The sequence below is a fragment of the Salminus brasiliensis genome, chromosome 4, assembly GCF_030463535.1.
Source record: "Salminus brasiliensis chromosome 4, fSalBra1.hap2, whole genome shotgun sequence".
NCBI classification, from domain to species: domain Eukaryota; kingdom Metazoa; phylum Chordata; class Actinopteri; order Characiformes; family Bryconidae; genus Salminus; species Salminus brasiliensis.
The window spans coordinates 19,125,145-19,152,276 of record NC_132881.1 but is presented as its reverse complement, the minus strand read 5'-3'; the positions used below and the strand labels follow the sequence as shown (position 1 = coordinate 19,152,276).

The following is a 27,132-nucleotide window of genomic DNA, read 5'->3' as shown; positions in this document are numbered from 1 at the left end:
TTTGTTTCAACATTTTAATACAATTAGCTCATAATCACAAGAACTTGACTGATTGGAAGAAGAGAAAAACATAACCAGTCCAGTTCCGTTTAAAATACTCAAGTACATTTTTCCAAAGTAATACTTAAGTACAATTCTCAAGTACAAATACCAAAGCATTTCCTACTCCTGCACATAAGACCATATACTATTGTTTTTGACTTGCATTCTCTGTGGCTAGCTGACATTGACAGGGCAATATTTTTCTTGTACTGTGGAAGGGCTTGCGACAACCTGAGCCCAACTCTGAAGCTGCAAAAGCAGCTTCCCTTTGCTTTCAGTGGAAAAAGACCCTGCTCATCCACAGAGCACAGGAGCAGCTGAATCCTGAGACTGATGATCTAGGCCTCCGTAAGACTTCACTGCATCCTTCAGCACCCAGCCTTGTGCCACCCATCAGTGTGCTTGAGAGACGTAAATAAAATGTCCACACTTTATAAAACAGATTATTTTAACACCTACCTTAAAAGTCTGATCATTTAAATTTTATTTAAGACACAATAAAAAAGGCAAAGTAACATGACTGATCTTACAATGTCCTTCCTCCAAGATGTAAACAAAATTCAGAACAATACAAAAAATACCACATGAAACAATAAAACCACTAATACAAATGCAGACTTATATAAAGTGCTAAAAGATTTAAAGCTCCACTTTACATTAGGAAAAAAAGTTTTTTTTCTTATATTAGTTAAACTACAAAATTAATAGTAGGCATAAATTGTCTTTCAAGATGTTCTTTTTGCCTGTATTGTCTCTGTAGCACAATGATAAAGTATGCTTGGGGGGGTAAAGGAGAAAATAAAATGGTTGTGGTATGTTAGCCATGTGTTTACATAGACTTTTGAATAATTACACGCTTTGCACAATATGATGTTATAAAAATGTCTTACCACAGCTTTATGTCGTACATATCAATTATATTTATATTTAACTGCAACACTTTATGTACCACAACAAATCCCTTTCAATCCCACTGTGACAGTTTCCTCATATCATATTTGTAATTACAACTGTACACCAGCAAAGTGTCTGCCTAACAATGCAATTTACTAGTAATTAGTCAATTTCAAGTTCTATGTTTTAATCTCTGTAACTATTTCAGTGGTACTGTCAGTTGACAAATAAGTTTTATTACGCATTGAAAAGTGTATGTACAAAACAAATATAAATAAATATGAAAATACTTGACCAAGATGCAGTAAATTGCGGACCGAATGTTTAGCATAGATGAAGGAGTGTTTACTGACAGAATGGCGAAGCTGTGGGGTCAAAGGTCTTAAACACATCCTTAAGTAGCCTGTCCTTCTTGTGCTCTTCCTTGTCTTCATCTTCCTCCTCCTCTTGAGCTTCAGTGGTCTGGCCGCTCTGCCTGTTTTGTCGAGGGTCTGTGTAAACTGGTCGTATTAGCCCTGCCAGTGGTGGAATGGGTAAATTATGCAAAGCGGGTGCTGCCACATGTACAGGCGAGCGGGGAGGTACCAGTTCTGCAGTGGGCAAGGGCTGACAGTCTTCATCAGAAGCCTTACTGTTCTTTTCAGCTTCTGCTTGTGGTGGTGACAGTGCTTGTGGAGGGCTCTCATGTTTTACAGGCTGCTTTAGGATGCCCACCTTTTTTGGGAGTTCCTCGTTGTCTTGTTTTGAAGAGAGCAAGGTGTGATTGCGAGGATCATACAAACTGATACCTCCTAGCAGTACTGTGGGGCTTTCCAGACCGTTGCCACTTGAAGAGGCAAGGCGAGGTGCATATGGTGGAAGCTTCTCTGAATCAGGTTTTGCTGAAGCAGGTGGTAGAGTGGTAGTCCCAGCTGTGCTTCTCTGCAATCTAGGATCCATCACCCCTACAACAACAGAACCCTCTCTCATAGAAGACAGCTTAGAATCCAGGCTTGCTGAACGACTGACCCTGGGATCTAACACCTTGTGGGTGCGGGGGTCTGTTGGCTTGTCTGCGCTGTGACGAGGCTCAAGAGTCCTGCCAGGGGGGCTACTCAGTTTAGCTACACCTTCTTTTAGACGGGCAGTTGCCAGACGTGGGTCTGGAGGGCCTGGGGCAGAAATGTGAAGGTGGTCTGGTGGAGATGAGAGACTACGATTCAGTTGGGCATCTGCAATGAGGGGTGGCAAAGGTAGGTTGATGGAGGGTTCTTGCTTTGGGATCAGCAGAGGGATGAGGTCTTCCGGGGCCCACACTACACTGTGAGCAAAGGCAGGCCGTTGAAGGAGGATGTCAACTCGGATGTGGCTAAACTGTTTGATCTGACAGCGAGGGTCCCTTAGTGTGGCTCCAGGACAAGGATCCAATGGGATCAAGGCAGCTTTTTCTCTCAGCTCTCTCTCTCCCTCTTCATCCTCCTCTCCAACAGGAGGCTTCAGAGATGTGGAAGAGATTGGGTTAAGGGGGCGGTGAGAATCCACCTTGGAGGAATTAGGCTCTGTTGACTTTATCTTGCGTGGGTCTCGGGCCAATCTGGGGTCAAGAACTGCATCAGCCAGAACATGCTGCTTAGGCTCAACTTTTATTCTGGGGTCATTAGACAAAGTTCTTTCCTTGTGTAGTCTGGGATCAGTAAGGGAGGCTGGGGTGATGCCAAGCTGCTGGAGCTTAGGCTGAGATTGCTGTGTCTTCAGGATTTCATTCTGTTTTTTAAGAGTCTTTAAGATAGCTGTCACACTGCTGCCATCTTCATCATCACTGGAATACCAATTTGTGGTTTCTTCTGAAAAAAAAAAAAAATAATAATTATAAGCGGGAAACAATATCAGAATAATTTTGTTATTGAGGAATAACAGGTAGAAACAGGTATTGGCAGATGTGTACATTTGACCAATTTTTAATACTTAGAATCTTAACATATGGGCATCCTCGGGTAAATAACACATTGTCATTTTTAGCTAATTTTAATGCACAAGTGTCCTGTCTTTCATAACAGAAAACACATTAAAAACAATTGGGCACTGTAAGTTTAGCAAGGATCCAATTTTTTTTCATCTCATAATCAAGGTATGAGATAAACCTTGATTATCAAATTAAGCCTGAGGGGTCACCAGTTGTAATTAGGAACCGTCAGCTTAATCAAATTGTCACATTGTATACATTTTTTGACTCTTTAAACCTTGTACTAACACTCCCCAAACTGAAACTTCTCTAAACTGTCTAAAGATCAGAAAACATAATCAATGCCATAGGGCAAGCTATACGAAAACAATGTGTTTTCAGCTTGCTGTTTCAAAAGTGTAGATTATCATTAGAGCAATTATAGAGGTCAGAAAAGGTCTGGAAGACAAGAAAAGACAGAGAATTGCTTATTATGCTGGTAAGGCAGGAAAATCAGACAGACATTGTTAAAATGTGCAGCGCTGCTAGCATAAACAATTTTCACTTAAGTGTAATAAGAAAAGATGTTTAACAAACATTGTAGCTTTTCTGTCATATGTATTATCTTCATATTCATGTTGTATTTTTTTCTCTCATTTATAGTGACATATCACAAGAGTGCATACACACATTCTTACACATTTACAGGGATTTTGCTTTGCATGTTTTGTTGACATTGTTTTGTTTATTGTTTATGTTTTTTCTATGCCATTTTAATGTATTCTATGTTATTTTCTGTTTCCACAATATATAATAAAAGGTGGATAGGGATTGTATACCTACTTCTGCACTGTGTATTGTTATCATTGTATTCTGAAGTGTGCAAATAAAACTAAAATAAATGTCCTACGGAATGTATTTAAGCTTCCGTTTTTAACATACTTATAACAAGTTGTCTTGCTATATATCCTTGTATTTTGCAATGATTATTCATTCTTCAATATTAGCAAAATGTCTAATCCTTACCAAGAAAAAGGCTCACCTACAACACATGCTGTCACCCACATAATTTACTCAAATGATCCTAGTCTAGGCAGCATTTGGGTGGTACAACACAATTTCCTTGCTGTGCATGGCTATAACTACCTCTGCTTTTCTTAGAATGCTCTTTGGTCTTCATTCATACAGTTTTCCTGCAGTTCCTTACAGTCTGAACAATGGTGTTTAAGATAGGGTGATTCTGTACCCAGAAATGACAGGTGTAGGCACTTACAGGTTCCATATTGCATTGTGGTATTTTTATGTTATCCTGTATTATTTCATTCAAGATGTAAGTAGTACTTCTTGTGCCTTTTACTTATAACCACATACATCTGTAAACGGTTTGCATCAGCCCACAATTCCCACATCATTGCATCTATAATTATTACTCCCCTGACTCTTGACCTTAAGCATAACTACAATGACTACAACAACTACAATTACAATGTATATACAACACATAGATTTATACACATAATTACATACATAGCAAGAAAAAAAAATCATTGGACAGATTAGTGACATTTCACTATTAACATAACATCCACTGATCAGTCATAAAATTAGCGGAAAACACTTATTATCTTAGTCTACGGTGGCATCTGTCATGGGCTGCAAACAGAAAAGTCATCTTAAAGTTAAAAATTGTGCAAAGATCTAAGCCACTTTGACAAGGGCCAAATTGTGGGCTTGTGTTTTTTTCTGGTATGCAGTGGTCAGTACCAAAAAGAGGTCCACGAAAGGACATGGTGAAAAGGCAACAGGGTCATGATCACCTAAGGCTCATTGATATGATCCATTGAGGCACCACGTTACAACTTACAGAACTTAAGTGATCTTGTGCTAATGTCTTGTTGCCAGATACCAGAGGTTTTTAGAGGTTTAGAGGTTTTGTCCTTGCCTTGAATGGTGGTATTAGGCTGGTACTAATTGGTACTAATGCTATGGCTGATCAGTGTAACTGCAGAATGCTTCTTGTTTCTTTTACCTCTGTCTCTCCCAGGGGGTATATCTCCCTGAATGTCAAGTCTGTGAGAATCCGAGCACTGCTGGTTCTGGTTCAGGTGTAGAAGCAGGACTTTCTGGACAGCAGGCAAAAAGTCCTGCATACCGCTGTGGGACTCAGCACTGTTCAGCTGGTGCTGCTGGGAGTCCTGCATGGACCCTGATGGACCCTCTTCTAAGAAAAAGAGGGAGGAAAAAAAAGAGCATTGCAAAACCAACAGGGACCAGATAGCATAATGTAACCATGTTAACAGGTCCAGGGGCAACTGAGTCACTGCAACTGAAATATTACTTTTGTAAACCAAGACTACTTTTTTCCAAATTAATAGCTCTTAAATGTAACACATTTGTTTAAAATACTATTATTACAATAAACCAATTCAATATGAGGCCTACCTGCCAAACCAAGTGAGTGGCTGCTGAACAAGTTTTTGAAAAACTCTGAGGGCATTTGACTCAAGGGCATATTCATCTGCATCTGAATATCAGACACAGACTGAAGTGATGAACCCTGTGGTTTCATCTGCTGATTTTGATGATCCATGTGTTGCAGGCTGCCATGGAAGTGCTGGTTGGGGAGTATAGGAGGTGGCATAGGAGGGCCCTGTCCTAATCCTTGAGGTGGGAGTTGTCTTTGGGGGCTCTGGGGAGGACCTGGGCCTGGGAAGTGAGAAGAAGGGACACCCATGGACCCAGGTGACCCTGGAGGTGGGGGTTGATGATTGTGGCCCGGGGACATCAAGGCACCAGCCTGCATGTCCTCTTGAGAACTGGTGAACTGGGCAGTGCCTCCACCCCCCTGAAACTGTCCAGGAGGAGGAGATGAACTGTTGTAGAAATTGGGCCTGGAAAAAAAGGCAGAGCATAATCATTCGGTGCTCATCACTGCACAGGCATGATATCCAACTACATGACTGAATCCCTGAATTAATTTTCAGACAAAAGGTAGAGGAACTGTTTGGTCACTTTCCGGAAACAAAATATGTACCGTAAAGCAATTTTCTGTGCCAAGTCCACAGTAGGCTGTACTTTGATCTCAAATAGAGAAGGGATCTTTTTGCTCCCATCCTGTGGGCTCCCTGAGCCAGGTGTTGGCAGCAGCCCTACCCCTGGTGGTGGTTTGGGCAAGGGAGCTATTCCCTGCTTCCTTAAGTCCTCTAGCTCCAGCTCATCCTCATGGGCATGATCTTCATCAGTGTTCAAGATCTGAAAAAACATGATTATAGGACATCTACATAATCAGGTCATTTTAGAGTTTGTCAAAGAATGGTCTGGCATATGCAATGCACACCTTCAAAACTCTTACCTTGTCTAACAACTCCTTTGTAATCTCAGTCAAAGGATCATGAGAGAATTTGCAGTTGTCTCCCTGGTAGCACTTTGCTCCAGTGTGGAAGAACTTACAAGGATATTCATTTGCAATCCTGTGTTAAGGACCAGTAAGAAGAAAAGAGGAACATAATAATTTAATTCCTACTGACAAAAATTATGTTAAATTACTGTTAAAATTCTGATTCTGTATTTAAGGATATTGTGCATGTAAATGCAGTTTTCTCCTTTAGTGCAGTATCCCTGAACATAGAACTTGCACAGCTCTTTCTTCTTTTCTGGAACAACATTGTCATGCTCAAACTTGCACTGGTCCCCCTATGCAAAAATAATTATAATTACTTCCATGCAAAATCAAATGTTTGACAATATTTACTACATGTAAACAGCATTGATTTACCTTAATGCATCTACCCTCAATGAAATATTTACATATGTTTCTCCCATTGTGCTCAACTGTATGCTGATTAATGAACTCCTGACTCATTATAGGACGTTTTTTCTGGAAACTTGGCTGGACTTTGGCATCCTGTAGGGTCATATGAATACAGGAATCAAATACAGTCCAGTCACTATTGAAATGCCTTTAAAGATGATGCTAAAAGATTTTAGTCTTACCGTTGTTGCTCCATCTCTCCCATGTTCTCCTCCTCTGCCCCGACCACGGCCCCAGGTCTTGCTTTTCTGTTTTTTGTTCTTATTGAGGGCACCCTGCCCCCTGCCCAGTCCCATACCGCCACGCCCTCGACCACGCAGACCACTAACTGAAATGGAGAACAATGTGTGAGTAAAAACTCATGAAAAACTCAAATTATGTTTGAATTTAAAACTGAAATATGAGCAAATAATTTAAAAATACACACAACATACACTGTTGCCTATTCATGCTTGCTCTGTTCGCATGGTCTTTAGGTGATCTTCCCTGGCTGGATGTATTTGACTCCTTTGCTTGTTTGTACTTGGACAGTTCCTCACTAAAGTCATCTTGGTCTTCGTCATAGTCATATTTGTCCTCACTCTCACTGTTTCTGTGCTGAGTTGATCTTTGTGGTTTTCCATGACCCCCACTGTGTTCATGTTCATGCTATAGACCAACAGGTACACATAAGAACAGCAAAAATGAATTGGTGGAATATAGGGAGTGGGCACAGATAAATCATATAAATAAATATTAGTTCTCACATGTGAAAACTGGCCATCATAGTCTCTGTAAATGCCTTTGGTCTTTTTGCTCTTAGATCTATCTTGATGGTCATAATCAGAGTCATAACTGTCAGAACTTGAGACACTGGAAGGAGAGTGGTGCTAAAAAAAGGAAAAGTGTAATCATTCAGAGTAGAGTGACAAGTAATGCTTCAAAGACACATATAGATATATAATTCAAGAAAAGCAAACTTTAACTACACCTTCTGTCTGTCCCTTCGCCTTCTTTTTGACTTCCGCTTCTCTTTTAGTTTCTTGTGTCTCTTATGGGAGTGTCGATGTGGTTTGTCTTCTTTTTCCCGTACTTTTTCTTTGTCTCTCTCTACCACTTCATGTTCCACCTTGTTTTCCTCGTCTTTTTCTTCAATTCCAATGCCCTCATCATCTATCTCTCCATCTTCCAATTCACCGTCTTCCCTTTAATATTTAACAAGAAACTTTTGAGTGAACATAAAGGAAATATTTTTTAACAGTGGCATTGAGAACAATACTCATGTGTAGCTAAAAGATACCAGCAATTACCTATATATACCTTCTATGTGACTTTTACTACCACTGTCCATAAAAAATATTAAACATTGTCTTTCTACTGCTAATGGTAACAGAACTGCAACTGAAGTCAACTAAATAGATAAACATCTAAATAGGCACTGAACAGCAGAATGCTAAATATTACATATGGCAATTTATAACTGGCAAAAAAACAACTGATGAAATATATACACATGCCCTGGAAGACACATCACAACTTCGCATTGAGATCCAAAAACAAGGGTTGCCCTACCTTTTTTACTGAAAAGTATCCTATTCAACAAAACGGGTCTAATTTGGCTCTCATGTTTCATGTGTAGTTGAGTGGAAAACATGAGAGTATCAATATGACTGACCTAATATTCCCAATCAAAACTCCACCATGCTACCCTGAAATGAATTTCTAATTAATGAATCAATGAAACAGTGATCTTCAGATTGCTTTATATTACTACAGACAAGACTACGTGTTGGTGATGTGTCTGTCTATTTGTGTGGAAATTGAACAGTGACAGTGCCATAATCACCTTTTATCTACATTAAATTCAAGCTGGAGTTGGCAAAGCATAAGAAGTGTTTGTTTTAGACAAAATGAGGTGTACAATTAAAATGTTTTAAGATTAACATAAATACTTAAAATAAATAAATACATCTAATACCCATAATTTTGCATGTCAACAATTATCATGTCATGTACAGTAATAATCTATATTGTTTTAATCCTCAAAAGTGATTCCAACCTCCATATTAAATGTTCAACCAAAGCTTATTTTATTATTCAACTAGCCCTTACACACTTTTTTGCGATCGATATGCAATGACCAAAGTCATTTATAAACTTTATCCCAATTTGTTTTTCTTTTCCTTTTAACTTAACTGGTCAGTAATAAATTAACTGCTTTTGTCGTTTTGGTTGACTAAGGTCACCAACAGTAGCTTTTTTGTCATTTTTAACGTTTGAAATGTAGGCAATGTCAAAAAAAGAAGGTATCTTACTACTTACACCCATGGAGAAATTACTTTGAGGCTACTCACTGTAAATTGTTACACTATGATGCAACCAGCTTGACCATATATAAATAGAGCAACCTTATTAGACAAGAGGATTTCATCCTGTTAACAATTTAACATTTCTGAGGACGTGTTACTCAATCCTGTAAATCTGTTAACTGGTAAACAACTGGTAAAGGCACATCTTCTAATGGTGAATCTTTTCAATCTAGTCTTAGTGATTCCTGCTCCAGATTGTTTATATCAAATCAATGGATATATGTAAACAACAAGAAAGAAAACAAAAAGGTACTGTGGGATAGTGGTTGTGGACTTTGACAAATCACCCAGTCATTGCAAGCTAACTTCTGAGTATGAATAATGCAAAAATAAAAACAAAAACAAACGAAATCAGGGTACTAAACTGGCTCTGGAACACCTTGAAATCAGTTACCACTTTCAGGACCTGCGGTAAATCCCTTGTTTGGATTAAAGACACGTAACCCACAATCCCACACAGGAACTCCTTTAAGTCTTTCGCTGGAGTGTTTCCCGGCAAAATGGGCGTGTCAGTGTGTTCTAGAACACGCGAGGGGGAGGAGCATCCAGCGCGTCATATCTATTCAAATATTCAAACACCTTCCTAGACTTCAAAAAATTACAGTGTAATGTGCAATTACTGCTTGTCCCGAGAAATATTCTTTATTATAGAAAGCTACCGCGAGAGAAAATGAGAGCAAAATAAAGAGAAAAGCAATGAGAGAATGGACACGACGAGCAGTGGGCATACATGGATCACTGAGTTTGATAAACTGACCGTCGGGCTAGCAAAATAAAGTGCATGCACCAAAACATGATCACCTCGGTGTATTGGGGGAGGCCAGTCCCAATGAACTAGCTAACAGAACGAAGCCAGTGCCCTTGACGTTGGAAAGCCCAAGTGAAAATGAGAGAAAAAAAACATCCACTGATAAAACTACATAAAGCCCTGCACAGAAGCAGATAAGAATGTTACTCGACCTTTCATCCCCTGCCAGCTCAGAGTCTGTCATGTTTTTGTCAAGAACAGGGTTTGGGGGACAGGAGAAGAGGCTCACAAAAGCCATGATGGTTGGAAACGGAACTGCCCTTCTCCGCAACAAGGGTGAGATGCATTCAGTCACTCATGGATACGTTGGCTTGTTGTGAGAGATGATGAAGGATTGTATTAGTCTGGAAAAAAACTCACGGTTACACGTCTCAACAATGAGACGGTTAACAGACATTATCCTCTCTCATGTCACTGATGATATTTTTATGCTGTAAACACAGCTTTGATACCCCAGCTTTGTTAACGTCCCGTCGGCTGGCAGCTGCCTTGGTGCGATATTGCAGATGGAGTGTGGAACAGATATCGTTATTATTTTCGACGCATTCAATATCTCCTTCAGACATGGCGCCCGTTTCAGTTTTCGCAAAATGGCCGCGAGGACGACGAACTAGGAAAACCTTCACGCCCACTCAGTCATTTGACCAATGAGAATTGTCCGGCCGCTGCCGAGAACACCCTGGAAACAGCATCTGATTGGTCTAAACCGTGAAGCCTAAACGCTTGTCACAATTTTCAGTCCTTCTATTGGCTACTGCACCTGTCTAGTGTAGTGAGTCAGTCAGACTCACAACAGCAACCAACCAATGTCATTAACATGCGCAGTTTCTACCATGCCCAGGATGGACCAACTGGATAATTCTCGAGCAACCTGTTTTAAAGTTTTCTTTTGGTTATTTTTATTAATTAATTACACCCCTACTTTCAAAACATTATTTTTCTTTAATCTGTTCGTTCTTTGACTGTAACCTCCTGCATGTAATATATCTTCTTTGACACTTGGTGGCACTCAACTGCAAACGTGTGTGGTCCGTGTGTGGTCAGGGCAAGTGAGCATCATTTCTTTGATATAGGTTGCGTCCAAAACCGCATACAATAATACTGCACAAGTGGATTCATTAGTGTGGGCGCAGGTCTACTTTGACATACTATTTAGTATGGTAGCAGGCTGTGTGGTTTCAGACGCAGCCATAGTCTCTCTTAAAAAGTAGTTAGTAACCATAGCCTTCTTTTGTTCTATAAACGCCATGTACTTCTGCATATTTTCCTCTCTTACATATCCATATAATGTTGTAAATTAATTCGTCTCTGCTACAAATGCTAAAATGCAAAATGGTTAATCTGGGGCATTAAGTTCTCTAGCAGTGACGTGGGCGTGAAAGCTTTTATTGCAGTTTATTATTATTCACGAATCAGAATAATAAGATTGAAGTTCTGTATTGAGAAGTTACAGGGAGTTTAATTTTAGAAGAGAAACATTTAATGACTAAATCATCTCAATTATATTTTATGTATTTATAGTGGTTTTGAGATGTGATGTGTTTCACGTTTAGCCAATGTTTTGTTAATGTCGTTGCACACCAAGAAAAACTCATAAGAGCATATGAGCTGAAATGGCAAATTGACTTAAAAGGGGAATAATAACTCAACATAATTTAATGTTGACACACATCAGAAAGAAATCTCACTGGATACTCTTGACCCTGAATAAAAAGATCCGGACCGGACAGAGGCTTGCGTGATTATCACGATTTTCCTCCACCTCTTTTCAAAACAAGTCCCGCCTTCCTGTGATACGATTGGCAACTAGAGGAACTGCCTGTGAAGGATTAGCCAGTTGTAGCGCGGCCAGACCTGACTCATTCCAGCCAATCGCAGTGCAGGAAGGCGGGGGTTATTCCATTACGGGTGGGAAATAACCTGACTGAACTCAATCAGGTTGCACGTCCATCGTTCAGTGATCTCAGACAGAAATTAGCTGCACTTTCTTCATCGGTTCATCGGACACAACATCAAAAAACAGTAAAACAAAACTCTGTGACACAGAATTTGGATTAAAGGGCGTTTTTCTGGGCACTTTCGAGTAGATGGCACCCGAGAAGCGCAGTTAGACAAGACATTAGAGACTGGGCTTTGGAGAATGATCCTCACACATCAGTATGGCTCTCTTATTTTACTGTCCCTCTTGGCTTTACATAGTTGTAATGACGGGATACAGGTTAGTAAATCTCTCTCTTCATCTCTCTCTCTCTCTCTCTCTCTCTCTTTATCTCTCTCTCTCTCTCTCTCTCTCTCTCTCTGAAAGAAATATGTTTACAATTATTTTAAAAAGGGTGTACGAAACATTTTAAAAAGCAGTGCAACTTTTTTGTTAGATAAGGTTGGCCACGAAATTACACAAAAGGGGACTTCTGATCAAAAGCATAGTTGAGGTGATTAACTGAGGAGGTCCAACGCTTCTCGAGTTATTTAACTGGGTTTCAAATCCCCTGGAATGTGTCAACAAAGTCGGCAATGAATCTCTAGTATATGAGCTCTGCTTACCAGTTAAGGTAAAATGGACGTGCTTGTGCTGCAGAACGGTGCCAGGGTGCCACTTTGGCAGTGTTTTGATTTCCAGCCAAACAACCGCAAAGAACCGCTAGCCTACAGAGGTACAATCATAATTAGATTTTATTAAGTACTATTAGAAACTCGCCCAGCTGGTAGTTATATAGCGCAGGCTACAGGGGAAGACGCAGCACATGTGGTATTTCCTAACTGAATTTTGATCACGCCAATGTTGTTTATTGTGATTATTCTGCAACTGTTTGTCTAGATGTTTTCATTCACGTTTAATAGCACAATGATACTAATAATAAGTACAAGAATTCACATTCTCTCTTTTTCAGACTCTTCATTGCAAATGAAAACTGTTAAAAACACATGACATGGGGCAGATGGCAGTTTGGTCCAATAAACTTGCATATACTGTATGTTAGACCTAATGCATTAATACATTAAGTATTGTGGACTGCTGATTATCCATATACAAGTTATCATCTGCTGCAGGATAGGTTTTATACCACGCTGTCTGCACAAGTTATTGCTGTTTATATATGTCACTTGGTAGTCTAAACAAGATTTTATAATTTCAAGTCAGACACACCTGGGCATCAAGGCAGAAGAAACATCCTGTAAGTCTGTTTATATATTTGTACTTACTTAAACCCTTTTGTGTGATCCTAGTGGAAGGGAAACCTCATGAAATTCAAAGCCAGTCTACTCCCTTCACTCTTCTATAACAAGACTGTGTCTCCTTGCCATGAGAAATATACAAGAGAGCAGCTTGGGCAGTGTTCCTGAGGACATCTGCCTAACAGGTTTTGGTATAGCTACCAAAAGCTGGTAGAAAGACAGACTCACATTACTGGCCTGTTTCCCTTGCAAAGAGTAAACCTAAGCTGTTTTCTATGTACACGAATTTACCCTATATGTTCAAGAGTTTGTAGACACCTGCACATCCAATGTTTGAGCATGAAATCAAGGGTATTTGAGGATTTGATTGAATTCAATCACATGAGTGATACCAAGTACTGATGTTAGAGGATTAGTTTTGGATCACAGCTGTCAATGCAGTCAATCATATTTAATCGAGGTATTTGATGGTGCTCCATCACCTCAGAATATGCAGTACCAGCCCCACAGCTGGGGACACTATACCCCTCATGCTGAAACTTGGCAATATTTGTGTCAGCAACGGGTACCTTGTACAGGTGCTGAATTCACAAAGGGTGTCTTGATGCATTTAGAAGTACATTAGCCATAATATTAAAAGCACCTGCCAAATATTGTGTAGCTCATACTAATAGACAGTTCTCCAAAAGGAAACCAAGTAGGAACAATCTTTTTGGACTATTTAATATTGGTTTAATATGTTTAAGCACCCAAATTAATTGCAGTTCTTTTGTAGACATTGTTGTACATTTTGTAATGGAAAAGTGCTCAGAAATGTACTGATATTTGTGTTGCTAAGAAGCCTGCTGTTTTGAAGGCTCACTGAGTTTCATCTAAACACTTCAAGAACAGCCTTTTTTTTTCTGCACTGTACAGTACAGCCATGCCCACCCTTTTTCAGAGAATGACCTCATTAACATCTGCCATTAATACAAATATATGTCAATTTAATGGTACTTTACAGAGCAAGCTGAATTTAGGTGGGTTTGAGATGCTCTATTAGTGGATACCTGTAATTGTGGTATTGTCCTTAAAGGGACAAATGTGTTCATGTGGATTGTCTGGCACCTAAATATTATATTATTTATGTTTTGTAATGGGCTAGGGATGCCTGGACAAGCAGAGGGTGATGGGCATGCTCCGGCAAATGGAGAAGTTTCTAAAAGCACAGGAGATCCGCTTTACTGAAGGCCTTCGAATCATGAAGTCCAAACTTGCCAGTCTTCAGAACTCTGTGTCTACGTTCCCACAAGCAGACCAGTTTTTATGTATGTATGCAGTGCTTAATGACTATATTATTATCTGGTCAGTGTGTCATTTTGGGTATCAGAGTCACTATACATTACAGTCATAGAAGACTGTAGAGATACATTTTGGTAGACAATAGCAAAATCTATAATACTTAAAATCTAATTTATGTAAATTCATGTGACTTTGTGATTATTTATCAACTACTAAAAAACTACAGGCTGAATCACCTACTATTTATCAATGCATTTCACTTTAAACTTAATTACTTCCTTTACATCTTAACAACTTGGAATATGCAGACATTTAGGAACATTCAGAGAGGTAAAAAAACCACAAACCTGCAGTGTAGGGTTCACACCTACCTTGCACAGAGAAAGGGTCTAGAGCATAGAGAAAACGTGCCCTTTCTAGAAACCTTCATACCACACATGGCCTTGCTCCATTTGGAGCAGGTGTTTGTGATGAAATGGAAGCAGCTGGGGCTGCTGGCCTCACACAGCTTGGTTGGTGGGCTTTGTGAAGCACACTTCAAAAGACTTTCATTAAAGACATAAAACCTTTAGGATCTACATGAGTTCCTTTACATTTTGATACCTGGCCCTGTGCTCCCAGATATAGTCGCAAAGGTGTCATAAATCTAAGGAGAAGCGTTAGGGTGCTAACCAAGAAGAAGCGGTTAAGAAGATAAATGAAAAAATTCTAGCGCACAGTTATGCTTTTGTCACAATTGCCTCAATTCAAGTTGTAGACCCTGTTCGGAAAGATAAGAGTATTTATGGTCTCCTGCATTTTGCATTTATGACTCTAGAGTCTTCACTCAGAACGGTGTAAAAGAAAATGACATCCAGTAAGCGACAGTTCTGTAGACAGAAATGGCTTGTTAACAGTGAATGGATAAACTGGTTTAAGCACACAGAAAGGCTATGGTGAATATAAACTACCATATATAGATAGAATTAATTAAAGCAATATGGAATTATGGTAAGCAGAAAAGCATCTCAAAATGGACAACACATTGAACCTTAAGGCGGTTATAAGGAGCAGCAGAAGACTTTCCCTTCATGTTTTTTTCTTCTCTTATTTTTTCTCTCTTTATATCTTGCTTTCTCACTCTCTCTATCACTCCAGCCTCATCTCCCTGTCCTGCTTTGGAGGCTCCAGCCCATGGGAGGAAATTTGGCTCCAAATATGTGGTGGGACATGAGGTGCACTTTGCCTGTTTTCCAGGCTATCACCTGGTGGGGCCAGGGACTCGTGTGTGCCAAGAGAACGGCAGCTGGAGTGGGGTCAGTGCAGTCTGTAAAGGTCTGTATTATTATCAGGAGCCTCAAAATCAACTGAATAAGGTCTCTGAAACTCACAACTTTCTTTTGTTTTATCAGCTGCTTAGACCCAATGCGCAAGGAAACAAAGCAATAAGGCATTTTTTTCTGATTCATTTTTATTTTCTGAACAAGTAGGTATATTTTCCATTTGTCAGTATCAATTATGCAAACAATACTACTGAACAACCTGAAGACCCTTTGTGATTTTGCAGTGGTGTTTGACCAGTAGTACACATATAGCTTTCAGTTCTATAAATCACTAAAACGGTGTGTTCTTTTCTTAAAGTAAAAAATGCAAAAAGTATCTGGATAGACAGATACTTCATTTCTGTATTCTGAGGACATATTTCCAATACGTGTATTTTATCCATACCCTGCATATAACAGCAGCTTGCAAAGATGCAGTAGCTTCATACAGTTGATATCAAAATTATTCTTCCCACATTCCAAATTAGATTTGTTATTTGTTATGCAAAAAATACTAATTGTCATTTAATTACAAAGCTGTTTGCAATAAACAGATCAAACAAGAACAATTTAAATTGTTCAACACAACTAATATAACAAGTTTTTTGCAAACAGCTGTGTTTTGTTTTTCTCCACATTCAACGCACTATGCCAATGTGTACTGTAGTTTTGGAATTATAAGAGCAGACATTTGCAAATCAGGTTTTCTCAAGCACACCTAATGCAACTAATCAAGGGTTTAATTTTGTGGCTAAGGGTTTGCTGACTGTGACATTTGATTATGTTAGAAATCAAGAGAGTTGTCTAAAATGTTCAGAGAAGGTATCATTTCCTTGCAATGGTTTGGTCATTTTTATCAATAATGTTTAAATAGTTGACCAGACCAGAGGAGGATGGGTCCCCCTTGTGAGTCTTGGTTCCTTCCAAGGTTTCTTCCTCCAGCTCTGAGGGAGTTTTTCCTTGCCACTGTCACCGTTGGCTTGCTCATTGGGGTTCTTTGATCCTTCATGTCTTACGTTATTTCTTCTTTTTGTCTCTGTCTTTTATTAATTACTAATTATGTAAAGTTGCTTTGTGAAGACAACAGTTGTAAAAAGCGCTATATGAATAAATCTGACTTGACTTGACTTGCACAAACAAGGAAAAAGGTACAAAAAGAGAACAAAGGCACTTAATGTTCCTAGAATTACAGTTGTTCACTGTAGTTGTCACACATTAAAAGAAACACTGGCTTTGCTACCTTGACAAGTCTGCCATGAGATTCCTAAAGAGGCAGGTGGTCAGAAACCCTTTTGGTGATTTGGTGACATTTGTCATGAAAGGGTTGAATAATTCAGAGACTGCAGTAGTCAATAATGTTGCATTGTATTGAACTTAGAGAAACCACTTGTTATATTAGATGTGTTGAGTTATATAAATTGCAATCAAATCAAACCACAAAAATGTATGCATTTACAAAGAGTATATTTGCCTGTTCAGCCTACTGAGCTATTTAGCATGTCCCTTTAAATTGAAGTTATAAGGAGTGTTTTAGTCTCGGGTGCTTTTATAATGAGGCCAAATTAGAACGGAAATCAATTATAGTTTCATTCTAAGGGTTAACCAGATTTAATAGATTTCAGGAAAAATATAAAACACAAGAAAAATGTGCTGTATGAACTTAACAGTGCATGCCTGTAGCAGCTTGTGGCCATTCAGTGTAACTAAGGCTAGTGTCACTATGCCACCCTGTTTCTGAATCAGTGGAATTCCTGGACTTTGAATGCTGGCTGGTCATATTGTTCTACTGAAGCAGCAAGAAAATCTCCCTTTATTCCATTCAGACTGTGCTTGGTAAGATGTCTAATGTCTAGTGTCTAAATGTACATTAGGAAAACTTTGTACACTACAGCTAGTGAAGAAGATACACACACACACACACACACACACACACACTCACAGGAAGATAAGAATGAGGCAAAGAAAGAGAGGCATTCTTAACACCGGTTCGAGCTACTGAGCTCCACTGAATAAAGCTCTCATTAGAGTGGCATTAAATGTCTCAAAAGCAAGAAAAACACCTGCACTCGCATTCCTGCCTGAGTCTTTCCCTTTCTCTCGGTTGCCCACATGCTTCAGCCACAAACCTGCTTTTGGCTGGGCTATTTTAAAAAGAGCTGGTCTCACTGCTAATGGCGCAACCAGTGCCACAGAGACCTAAACTTGTGTGCAGAGTTTTAATGGGCAGAGCTAAAATACTTCACTCAAAAACACTACTGGTCATGAACGCATAGGATGAACCAAACAAACCAGTGCTGTTAAAATGAATTCGGCAAGGTATGACAGTTCCAGTGTGAGCTTGTTGTTTTTAGTTAAAGACCGACATTGTATATATTTAGGTTTGTGCCTGATTTACATTCTTGTTTTACAAACAAATAAAGGAAACAAGTGAAATTATTAATTCGCAATTCTCCATGGCTTGTCACTTACTTATTTAATGAACAAGAACGGTAGCATTTTTGGTGGAAGTGTCCCTTTAACTTTCCACACACATTTCATTAAAGGAGGCCTGGGGTTTGATAGCATGAAAGTATGCTAAGTATGCTATTGATGTCTTCCTTCAGTCGCAGCTGGCAATGGCCTCAAACATTCCAAGTGGTACATTGGGATGACCTGGTATATGTAATCTTAGTAGGTTCGAACATGCACAAGAGAGGGTAACATTGCAGTACAAGCCAAAAACACATACAGATAATCTCTGTGTAAATGTGTTTTCAGACAGGGTGAGAAGGGCCATTTGTGCCATTTTGCTTCTAAAATCACCTTTTTGAGATGGCAAAGGTCTGAAATATCTTTGAGATCGAGAGGAGTTTACATCTGTGAATGCTTGTGCCTAAAGCCACCAGGGAAATCACATAAACACGGGAAGGATTAGGGGCATAACAATCGGTGCCAATGCGGTGGCCAAAGAGCTTGGAAAAAGTCCAAAGTCTTCTGAGCTTTCAGAGACTTTCTTTCTCCCTCTTTGTCTTTCTCATTGCCTCTTTCTGTAAATGTTTGTTCCTCTCTGTCTCTGGTATCAGTCAGTACAGATGACAAATATTAGTTTCTTCATTAACCTTATTTAAGATAGTGTTGCATTGAAGACGATCATCATTTTCAACATGGCTCAGTGCATAGAAGTAGACTTATAAATTAAGACAATAACAACTGTTAAATAAAGCCTAAAATAATACAAATTAAGATAAATCATAAAACACAAGTATTGAAATATACATTTTAAGGTTAAGGAAACTTTTTTGAAGATACTACTGCTACTCCAGTTATTACTAAGTACAAAACACTGCAGCCGAATTAAAAAGGTTGTCTACACAAAAAAAGAAAATTAATAAATAAACACATACACACCCCATTTTGTGCTGGACACAGATGGAATTTGTCCTCTGCCTTTAACCCATTCATGCAGTGAACACACACATACACACTAGTGAGCACATGTGATAAAGTGAGCACATGTGTTTAGTGTAGTGAGCAGTGTTTGTTGCAGCACCTGGGCAGCAGAGAGGGTTTAGGGCCAATATGTGTCTTATAATAGTGCAGTAGTAGTTTCTTTTTTTGCTTAAAATGTGCTGCATTAGCAAGAGTTCCTTGTTGGATATTTCAGGCAATCTTGTTTTTTAAGCTACTCAATTTTGCTTCATGCTTTTGAATAAAAAAAATCATGTATAATGTTCCATGATGAATTACTAAAGAGACAATAAAGGACAAATGTTTGTGAATTAAAAAAGGAGGTTAAAAGCTGTACAACATTATCTCTACATCAGCATGTGGTAAACATCATGTACTTCAGCCATGTCTAAGGGCCATTACTGTAATAGTAACACAGCCAGATTCCCACTATTAAAGCACAGAGGAACTGCAGTGTAGTAGAGGTTGTATGAGCTAGCTAACTGTCTGACTGTCTTTGAAAGTGTTGTAGTGGACTTGTGCAAATAACAGTGTCATTGGCAAATCAGAATGAAAACCGACCCTACTATTTGACACTATAGGTTGCCCCCCTTTTTATATAGTTATTTTGTACAGGGTCACTTTCCTCTTTTCTCTCACTTTCTCTTCGGGCACTCATTATTCAGGTCCAATTTTTTGCAGTCCACAAGGTAAAACAAAAACATTCCCTTTTCCTGTGTTATGTTACAGTAGAAATATGAAAAATATGGATGTTGTCCAGCCTGTCAATAACTTATGCTTTAAGCAACTGTAGATAATAACCTTAAGATACCTTCTTTGAATAAATGCAGATGTGAGTCAGTGTGCCAGTAACCCATGTCTGAATGGTGGCAGCTGTGTTGAGAGTGCGAACCAGTACAAGTGCACCTGTCCTTACAACTGGAGTGGAACCCACTGTCAGCACCAAACTCAGACAGGTAACTGTAGTGGTCAGGTTAGACCTAACACAATGCTATGACACACATTAACAATGTAAATGACAGTCTGTTTCCTTTATGTAGAAAGCATACTAGAGAATATTGTTCCAAAATAAGCTCCCCAGACCAAAAAATCTTGCCTGTTTAAGTTGGTAGTAGTTTCAGACTTCCTCAGATGGTACTCCTTGCACAAGAATGATCAGGCTCTAAATACTTGCAGGGTACCTAGTAGGATTCATAGATTGAGAAGAGGCAGTACAGTGCTATCAGTGTCTCATTGGGTGTGTGGAAAATGGGTTACAAAACAGATTTTAATGATTGGCAAAAAGCAGTGATTGCATTTGGGCATGCCAAAGGCAATAGTGTGAAGGAAGTAGATGAATTTGCAGGTGTATTGAAGCTTATGGTTATACGGGTCTACCAGCAGATGCAAAAATTCCAGTCTACAGGAAGTTCTCATAAAAATTGTGGCCTTTGACAGGTTTCACAGCTTGTGAATGAAAATCGTTTCACTAACATGCAATAATTGCTTCTAGACTTTAACTCAGGTCCTTCACATCTTCTGAAGGAACACTCCACAGGGAACAGCATAGCATGAACATATGGCATAGAGTGGCACGCAAGAGACCTTCACTTCACTGCTTACTTGCTCAAGAATGACAAGAATTCTTGTAGAATAGGATTTCCGCCCCTGCTGGTTGACCCGAATTACTATATGATTCAAATTCCTGCAAATTCAGCTACTTTCTTTAAATTATGGCCTTTGGCACGCCCAAATGCAATCAGTATATCAGACTGCAGTATATTGTTGCTGTCACACAAAAACAAATATCTAAAATGTCAGTGTTAGAGAGGGAGAAAAACACTTTTAGTGGAAGTCAATTTTGGAGCATTTTAGTTAGTTTATCCAGTTAGATAGATAGTGTTGAGTCCACAATTTGTGTGTTTTTTGGGTTAAGCACAATATGTGTATAAAGCGGCCAGCATGTACAGGTTGTTTGCGACCAGGTAATCTGGCCAGTGGTTGAATTTACCAACAACTGGTGAATGTTTCTGAACAGTTAGAATGGGAAACTGATAAAAGTTAGTACATGATCCAATATACATGTGGTTCAAGCTTTAAAACTGTCTGTCTACAGTCCGATGCATGCATGTCTGTTTTGTCTCCATGTGATTTTCTGTATTTCTTTGTCTGTGCATTTGTGTGTAAGTGCTTGTATTTGTGTCTCAGTGTGACCATTCTTGTCCTCCCCTTTTTTGTTTAGCTCCTCCTGAATGGAGTGTTGTAAATGATCCAGCATTCAGTCGTAAGCCCCGCTGTGCTAAAGTGGACCAAGCACAGCACTGCAGCTGTGATGCTGGCTTCCACATGAGTGGCACCTCAGACAGCAGCATCTGCCAAGGTAAAGTCCACCTTCAACTGTACTAAACAGCTTCTGTCAAGAACAAATTAGCAAGGACTTACACTGAGAAAAAGAAAGTGTTCTGTTTAAGAATTAATCATAAATACCCAACGTTGTTTCTTAAACTTCATCTGTATTCAATCAGCAAACCTGTTAGGTAATGTAAAATGGACTTACCTATCTGGTTAGTATGCATTAAATGAAGAAAGGCATATACACTCTAAACCAGAAGAGTTGTATAGGTTTATAGTACTGAGAAGGGTCTTTGACTTGATGGATGGATATTTCTTTATTGAAGAGAAGCTTTTGTAAAGCTGTATCACCACACTTTGAGACTCCTAGTACACTTCCTTTGCAGCATTTTTCCAAGGTCAATGTCCATTTTTTTATTTTTCCTTCTTTATGTTTATCATTTTTCAAATGCCCTGTTTCATGTTTTCTGTCATGCTAACACATCCTGTACATTTATCTGTTGCTTACTATTGCTGTTGAATGTGTCTATCTGTTTGTTTTCTTTTTATCAGACTTGAAAATAAATGATACATTAAGTGATTGCTTAGCATTTCTTTCCTTCTCTCTCTTTCTGTTTGCAGATGTAAATGAGTGTGAATTGTATAAAGCAGACAGCAGTGGCCTACTATGTGCTCACATGTGTGTAAACATTCCAGGCTCATACCGTTGCTCTTGCCCCGGTGGCTACAAGTTGCTTGCAGATGGCAGGAGTTGTGAGGGTAAGTGACACCAGTGTCATCAAAAGTGTATTTGTGTGGGCTCAAGTTTTTAGATTTCCTTGACCACAAGACCGGCAATACTCTGTAGAGCATTAGCCAATTATGTGCTGTATAAACATTTAGACGGAGCTCCGAGTGGTTCAGCAGTTGTAACTAAGCTGTGACTATGGCCCGGGGTTGCTTGTTCCAATCTACCTTGCTACCTTGCTGTCAGTGGCTGGAGTCCAAGAAAACACAATTGGCTCATTCCCCTGCTCACTCTAAATGTGATGCTGGAACTCTTCCTCCTAATGTCTGAAGCATTGCTAGTACTATGGTGGTTGGGTTAATTTGGTAGTACTACTAATGGTTGGGTTAATTAACTAAATGAGAAGAAATAGGGATAGAATAAGATAAACACACACACGCACGCACGCACGCACGCACGCACACACACACACACACACACACACACACATATATATATATATATATATATATATATATATATATATATATATATATATATATATATATATATGTGTATGTGTGTGTGTGTAACTTTTTTGTCATAATATTAGTACATTGAAGCAAACAAAACATGAGACAAGGTGCATAAAGAAAAAAAAGTTTTTTTGTAAACCTTTGTAAACTAAGTTACTTTACTAATAGTAAAATAGAATAAATATGTAGACCAGCAATGTGTTGTGCATGTAAATAAAGGGTAAAACAAGGAGTTCAGTTTTTGTTTTCTTTGTTGTTTTATAAATAATTGTAGAGATCCTGTTCAGAACAACAAAACCGCATAGTAACAAGGAGCTGATTGGGCAGTTTATTACTGTTCTTTATTAAGCTACGCTTTAAAGCGTCTCTTTACAACATTTTTGAAATTTTAAGTTTGTGTTTGTGTTGGTGCACATTGACATTCTATTGGTTATTCTAGATTAAACATATACATTTAAATTCAGGAGACATTCTGTATTTTAACAGATCTTTGCATGATTATGCTACAGCATGTCAAAAGTCCAGAGGCTAAAACAGCATATTAAAGACCTGTTTGCTCTATATGCAAACTGAGGGGGGCGGGTCCAGCACAATAGATCAGGGCAACACTGACTGCTTCACTAAAGATTTCTGCCATATTGGAGCGGTGTTACATTTTTGTTACACTCATAGGCTGAACTCGATTTCAAACCCCCAAAGGAAGAGTCTCAATAGATTTTCTTACTCTTCTTCAAACTCTTTCTCCGTTTCTCACCTTCCTCCTTCCCTCATGCCTGTTCTGCTCCAGATGTGGACGAATGTCTTACGCAACAGCATAACTGTAGCCATGGCACCACCTGTGTCAACACTGGTGGAGGCTTTCAATGTGTGAACCCTGAGTGCCCACGCTCACATGGAAACATCAGCTACGTCAAGACCTCGCCTTTGTGAGTGCCAGGACACATGCACAATTACAATGCAGCAACATGTTGAGCAACACCTTGATCTAAAACAGTATTTGAATGTTCTCCAGTGAACCAAGTGCTTTGGTTGCTTTATTATGAAATCTGTTTTAAAGAAGACATTGGATTTGCATGTATTTTGTGTGTCACCATTTAATAGAACTTTGAATAACATAACATTTTAGATGTAGCCACTGGCTATAGTCTAGTATGGTCTTGCATAGCAGAGCATGTCTGTGCTATGCAGAAACATGACCTGTGGTTGCTAGTGGTGAAATCTAAATGACATACACCAGCTAGCCAAATGCAGGATTTTGTAGCCATTTCTTTTCCAATTTTTTTGCTTATTAATTGTATTATCAAACTATTAATCAAGCTCAGACAGTGAGTTATGTTTGTTGTGGTGCAGCTTGAATGGAAAAGACCATTCCAAACTGAACTTTTCAACTATGCATCACTGTACTTTTATATTGCAACCTGTTTATAGTTTTGTGTATGATTAGTTTGATACTTTCTTGCTGGGGTCTTAGTTAATTTAATACATTTGGCCTAAGAGGAAATATTATGTAAACATAATCTTTTGCTGAAAAATTGCTTTAACCTAAGCAACTGCTTTCCCTCTGCAGCCAGTGTGAGAGAAATCCATGCCCAATGGAGAGTCGTACCTGTCCGTTAGCACCAAAAACGGTCTCCTACCACTACATCTCACTGCCCTCTAACCTGCGTGCCCCAGCCACACTTTTTCGTATGGCTACTGCTGCTGCTCCAGGCCGCTCCGGCCCAGACAGCCTACGCTTTGGCATTGCCGGAGGGGGAGATGCGAGAAGCCTCTTTGTCATGCAACGATCAGACCGGCAGACTGGCGAACTGATCTTGGTCCAGACGCTGAACGGGCCACAGGAACTCAGCGTGGACGTGGACATGGCTGAGTATTTGGACCGCACCTTCCAGGCTAAACACCTAGCCAGAGTCCATGTGCTAGTCTCTCCCTATGAATTCTAAGGAGAGGAGTTTTTAAGCAAGAGCTTTTTGGGGTGTCCGTTCTAATTCCTGAAGATTTACCACCATGTTGGGTTTACATCCAACACAAATAGTAGAAAAACATTTAAATGCTTCTAAATGCTTCTAAAAGGTCAGGAATTGTCATTTTGAATGGTCAGTTAATGTCAATTCTAAAGATGAAGTCATCAGAAGGAAGCCTTACCCACAACCTCATCACAACAGTCAACGTCTGAAACAACATATAGATCACTCAAAAACATTGCAGAAACAAGTAGGCTAAATTTATAAGAATTAATCTTATTGGCTGTAATAATAAAAATACTGTCCTTTTTAATATATTTGTAGAAAAAGGAGCAGAATTTGATTACAAAAACCCCTTGTCAATAGTTAAGCATGATGGCTGATCTGTTATGCTAGGCTTTGTTGCTGCCAGTGGTACAGGAACCATTGCACATGCAGATCAAAATACACCTTACCAGATATCAGCAAATTCTAAATGCAAAATGTTACATAGTCAGTGAATAAACTGGTAGAAAAGAGGTTTCTACAACAGGACAATGATCCCAAACACCTAAACATCCACCATGAACCAAAGCCAAGCTTTTGGAATGGTCTCACTGTGCCCTGACTTGAAACATCATTGAACATCTGTAAGTAGATTCTAAACATGCTGTACATGCAAGACCTTAGAATTAGAAACACTCTTTAAGGGGGAATAGCTGAAAGTTCATCCATCTTGAATTGTTGTGAGTAGTAAACACTAACATAACAGATTTCTAAACCTTTGCACATGTTATAATGTAACATAACTGTGTATTAATATTTGTATTTAATTATTTTGGCTCAACAAACAGTAAAATATGTAATTTGGTCAGGGGACTGTAGCTTTTAACTGAGGTTAAAAATTTTCATTTAAAGATGGGCAAATAAGTGGGTTTATGAAGTGAGTAATTGAGTGAACTGAATGAAAGTGAATGGCTGTACATACATTACAAATACCTAGCTAATCAGATGGGCATAATCATGAAACTAATGATGTTTCTGTTCATTTCTAACCATTATTATAAATACCTTAACATTCATGGCACTATCCAGAGCGAGGAGTTTTATTTTGACACTTTTGTAAAAGGAAATAGCATATGAGCAGACCAAAAGTCAGTGTGTTTGATTTATTTATGGAATGTATATAGACATTTAAAAAATACAGGTCTTCTGTAAATTTACAAGAGATCAAGAGAATGAAAGAATCCCAGTTTTTCATTAATAAACTCTCAAAATATCCTGATCTTAACATGTTTGATAAAATAACTGCCCTTTTATATTAGTGTATATCAGGTCTTGTATCTATTCGAGGTCAAACACATACTCATTTTTATATTTCTGTGTTGCACATACCATTTTTGTACTTAATGAAATAAAATGACAATTTTAATTACTTGTGTGCAAATCCTGGATGTGGTAGTTATTTTGCTAGAGAATTGCCATGGACACAATTAGTTTGATCATATTTTAAGATAAGCCAGCCCCAATAACAGTCAGGAAATAAAATAATATATATGTTTCAGAAAGATCAAAGGAACCTTAAGTGTCCAGAAACACCTGTTTGGACACATGTTTTTAAAAGTTGTGGTGGGATATTGCCCAAAACAGTCAGAGGTTGTTGAGACTCCCTCAAGTAAGATTTTTCATGCAAGTGCATGATTCCACTGAGGTCACCACAACCAGGTGGTTCAGAGCCACTGATCTAATTCATTCAATGTTCTTCAGCTGTCATGTGTGCGTATATATATAACATTTCATATGTTATATATAATCTCCTAAGTGACAACTGTCATTCAAAGTGGTATTTGTAAAAAGTGATGTTTTAGGGAAAACTAATTCTTCAAAAGTCTTCACAGGCAAAAATGTTCTCTTGGAAATTCCTTAAATGGAATTTAAGGAATACATCTGATTCCTAAGCAAAGGTTTTACAATGACCTTTAGATAAACATGTTTTTTAATCAATTTAAGAGAACACCACAAAAGAAAACCTTGGTCAGTTTTACTGCTATTTACATATTCAACCCCATTGCAAAATGTTTCACCTTTCAGTTGTTTGCAATAAGCCAATCAAACAGAACAATTTAAATAGCTCATCACAACAAATATAACATGTGGTTTCTCTACCTTCAACACAACATGACACTTTTAATGACTACTGCAGAGTGCAGACAGAATTATTCAACCCCTTCATTACATAGTAGAGCACCCATTTGCCTTTGGTGCCAGGACAGAGAATAATCTAGATAATTGTCTTTCATGCATCCTGAGAGATGAAAAATTCAAGCCGAGCCATACTTGAAGCACAAAGGGCTCTTGATACAAATATTATTTTAACAGGAAGCCAATAAAGGGTACGCATCAAGGAAGTGACATGGGTTATCTTAAGACGGTTAAAGACAAGTTGAGCTGTTGCATTCTGGATCAGTTGCAGAGGCCTGATAGTATGCATAGGAAGACCTGCCAGGAGTGAGTTTCATTAGTCTTGAGATCTTGAGATCACAAGAGACTGAACAAGCACCTGGGTGGTGTTCCAGAGATAAATGG

General features: G+C 38.8%; 2 protein-coding genes across 7 annotated transcripts; one reads left to right on the top strand and one right to left on the bottom strand.

Annotated features, from left to right (window-relative positions):
• zc3h6 (zinc finger CCCH-type containing 6) lies at positions 1 to 10,429 on the bottom strand. 4 transcript variants are annotated; one of them, XM_072677511.1, is made up of 12 exons: positions 9,977 to 10,429; positions 7,639 to 7,852; positions 7,415 to 7,537; positions 7,103 to 7,316; positions 6,851 to 6,996; positions 6,633 to 6,761; positions 6,437 to 6,550; positions 6,210 to 6,320; positions 5,892 to 6,109; positions 5,300 to 5,748; positions 4,887 to 5,078; positions 1 to 2,756 (listed from the first exon to the last, which is right to left on the bottom strand). In XM_072677511.1, exons 1-12 carry the CDS (start codon positions 10,060 to 10,062, stop codon positions 1,282 to 1,284), a joined length of 3,471 nt encoding a protein of 1,156 aa, XP_072533612.1. In that variant the 5' UTR covers positions 10,063 to 10,429; the 3' UTR covers positions 1 to 1,281. The 4 variants fall into 4 exon arrangements, with proteins under 4 accessions (XP_072533612.1, XP_072533611.1, XP_072533610.1 ...); XM_072677510.1 differs by having other exon boundaries at positions 1 to 2,759; positions 4,887 to 5,075; XM_072677509.1 differs by having other exon boundaries at positions 1 to 2,759; positions 9,977 to 10,428.
• fbln7 (fibulin 7) lies at positions 9,846 to 25,996 on the top strand. Of its 3 annotated transcripts, none has more exons than XM_072677514.1 (8): positions 9,846 to 10,100; positions 14,146 to 14,308; positions 15,420 to 15,596; positions 19,861 to 19,986; positions 21,252 to 21,389; positions 21,983 to 22,120; positions 23,391 to 23,529; positions 24,171 to 25,996. In XM_072677514.1, exons 2-8 carry the CDS (start codon positions 14,170 to 14,172, stop codon positions 24,544 to 24,546), a joined length of 1,233 nt encoding a protein of 410 aa, XP_072533615.1. In that variant the 5' UTR covers positions 9,846 to 10,100; positions 14,146 to 14,169; the 3' UTR covers positions 24,547 to 25,996. The 3 variants fall into 3 exon arrangements, with proteins under 3 accessions (XP_072533615.1, XP_072533616.1, XP_072533614.1); XM_072677513.1 differs by lacking the exon at positions 9,846 to 10,100 and adding an exon at positions 11,717 to 12,042; XM_072677515.1 differs by lacking the exons at positions 9,846 to 10,100; positions 19,861 to 19,986 and adding an exon at positions 11,715 to 12,042.
• The last annotated feature ends 1,136 nt before the right edge of the window (positions 25,997 to 27,132 follow it).

Excerpts from the sequence above, each read along its gene's own strand:
- fbln7 (XM_072677513.1), top strand. The coding sequence starts at position 11,965 with ATGATCCTCACACATCAGTATGGCTCTCTTATTTTACTGTCCCTCTTG. Across the intron at positions 15,597-19,860 it reads GGTCAGTGCAGTCTGTAAAG|ATGTGAGTCAGTGTGCCAGT; the intron begins GTCTGTATTATT and ends GAATAAATGCAG. Across the intron at positions 21,390-21,982 it reads AGACAGCAGCATCTGCCAAG|ATGTAAATGAGTGTGAATTG; the intron begins GTAAAGTCCACC and ends TTCTGTTTGCAG.
- zc3h6 (XM_072677509.1), bottom strand. The coding sequence starts at position 10,062 with ATGGCTTTTGTGAGCCTCTTCTCCTGTCCCCCAAACCCTGTTCTTGAC. Across the intron at positions 6,762-6,850 it reads GGAGAGATGGAGCAACAACG|GATGCCAAAGTCCAGCCAAG; the intron begins GTAAGACTAAAA and ends ATGACCCTACAG. Across the intron at positions 6,551-6,632 it reads TTGAGGGTAGATGCATTAAG|GGGGACCAGTGCAAGTTTGA; the intron begins GTAAATCAATGC and ends ATTTTTGCATAG.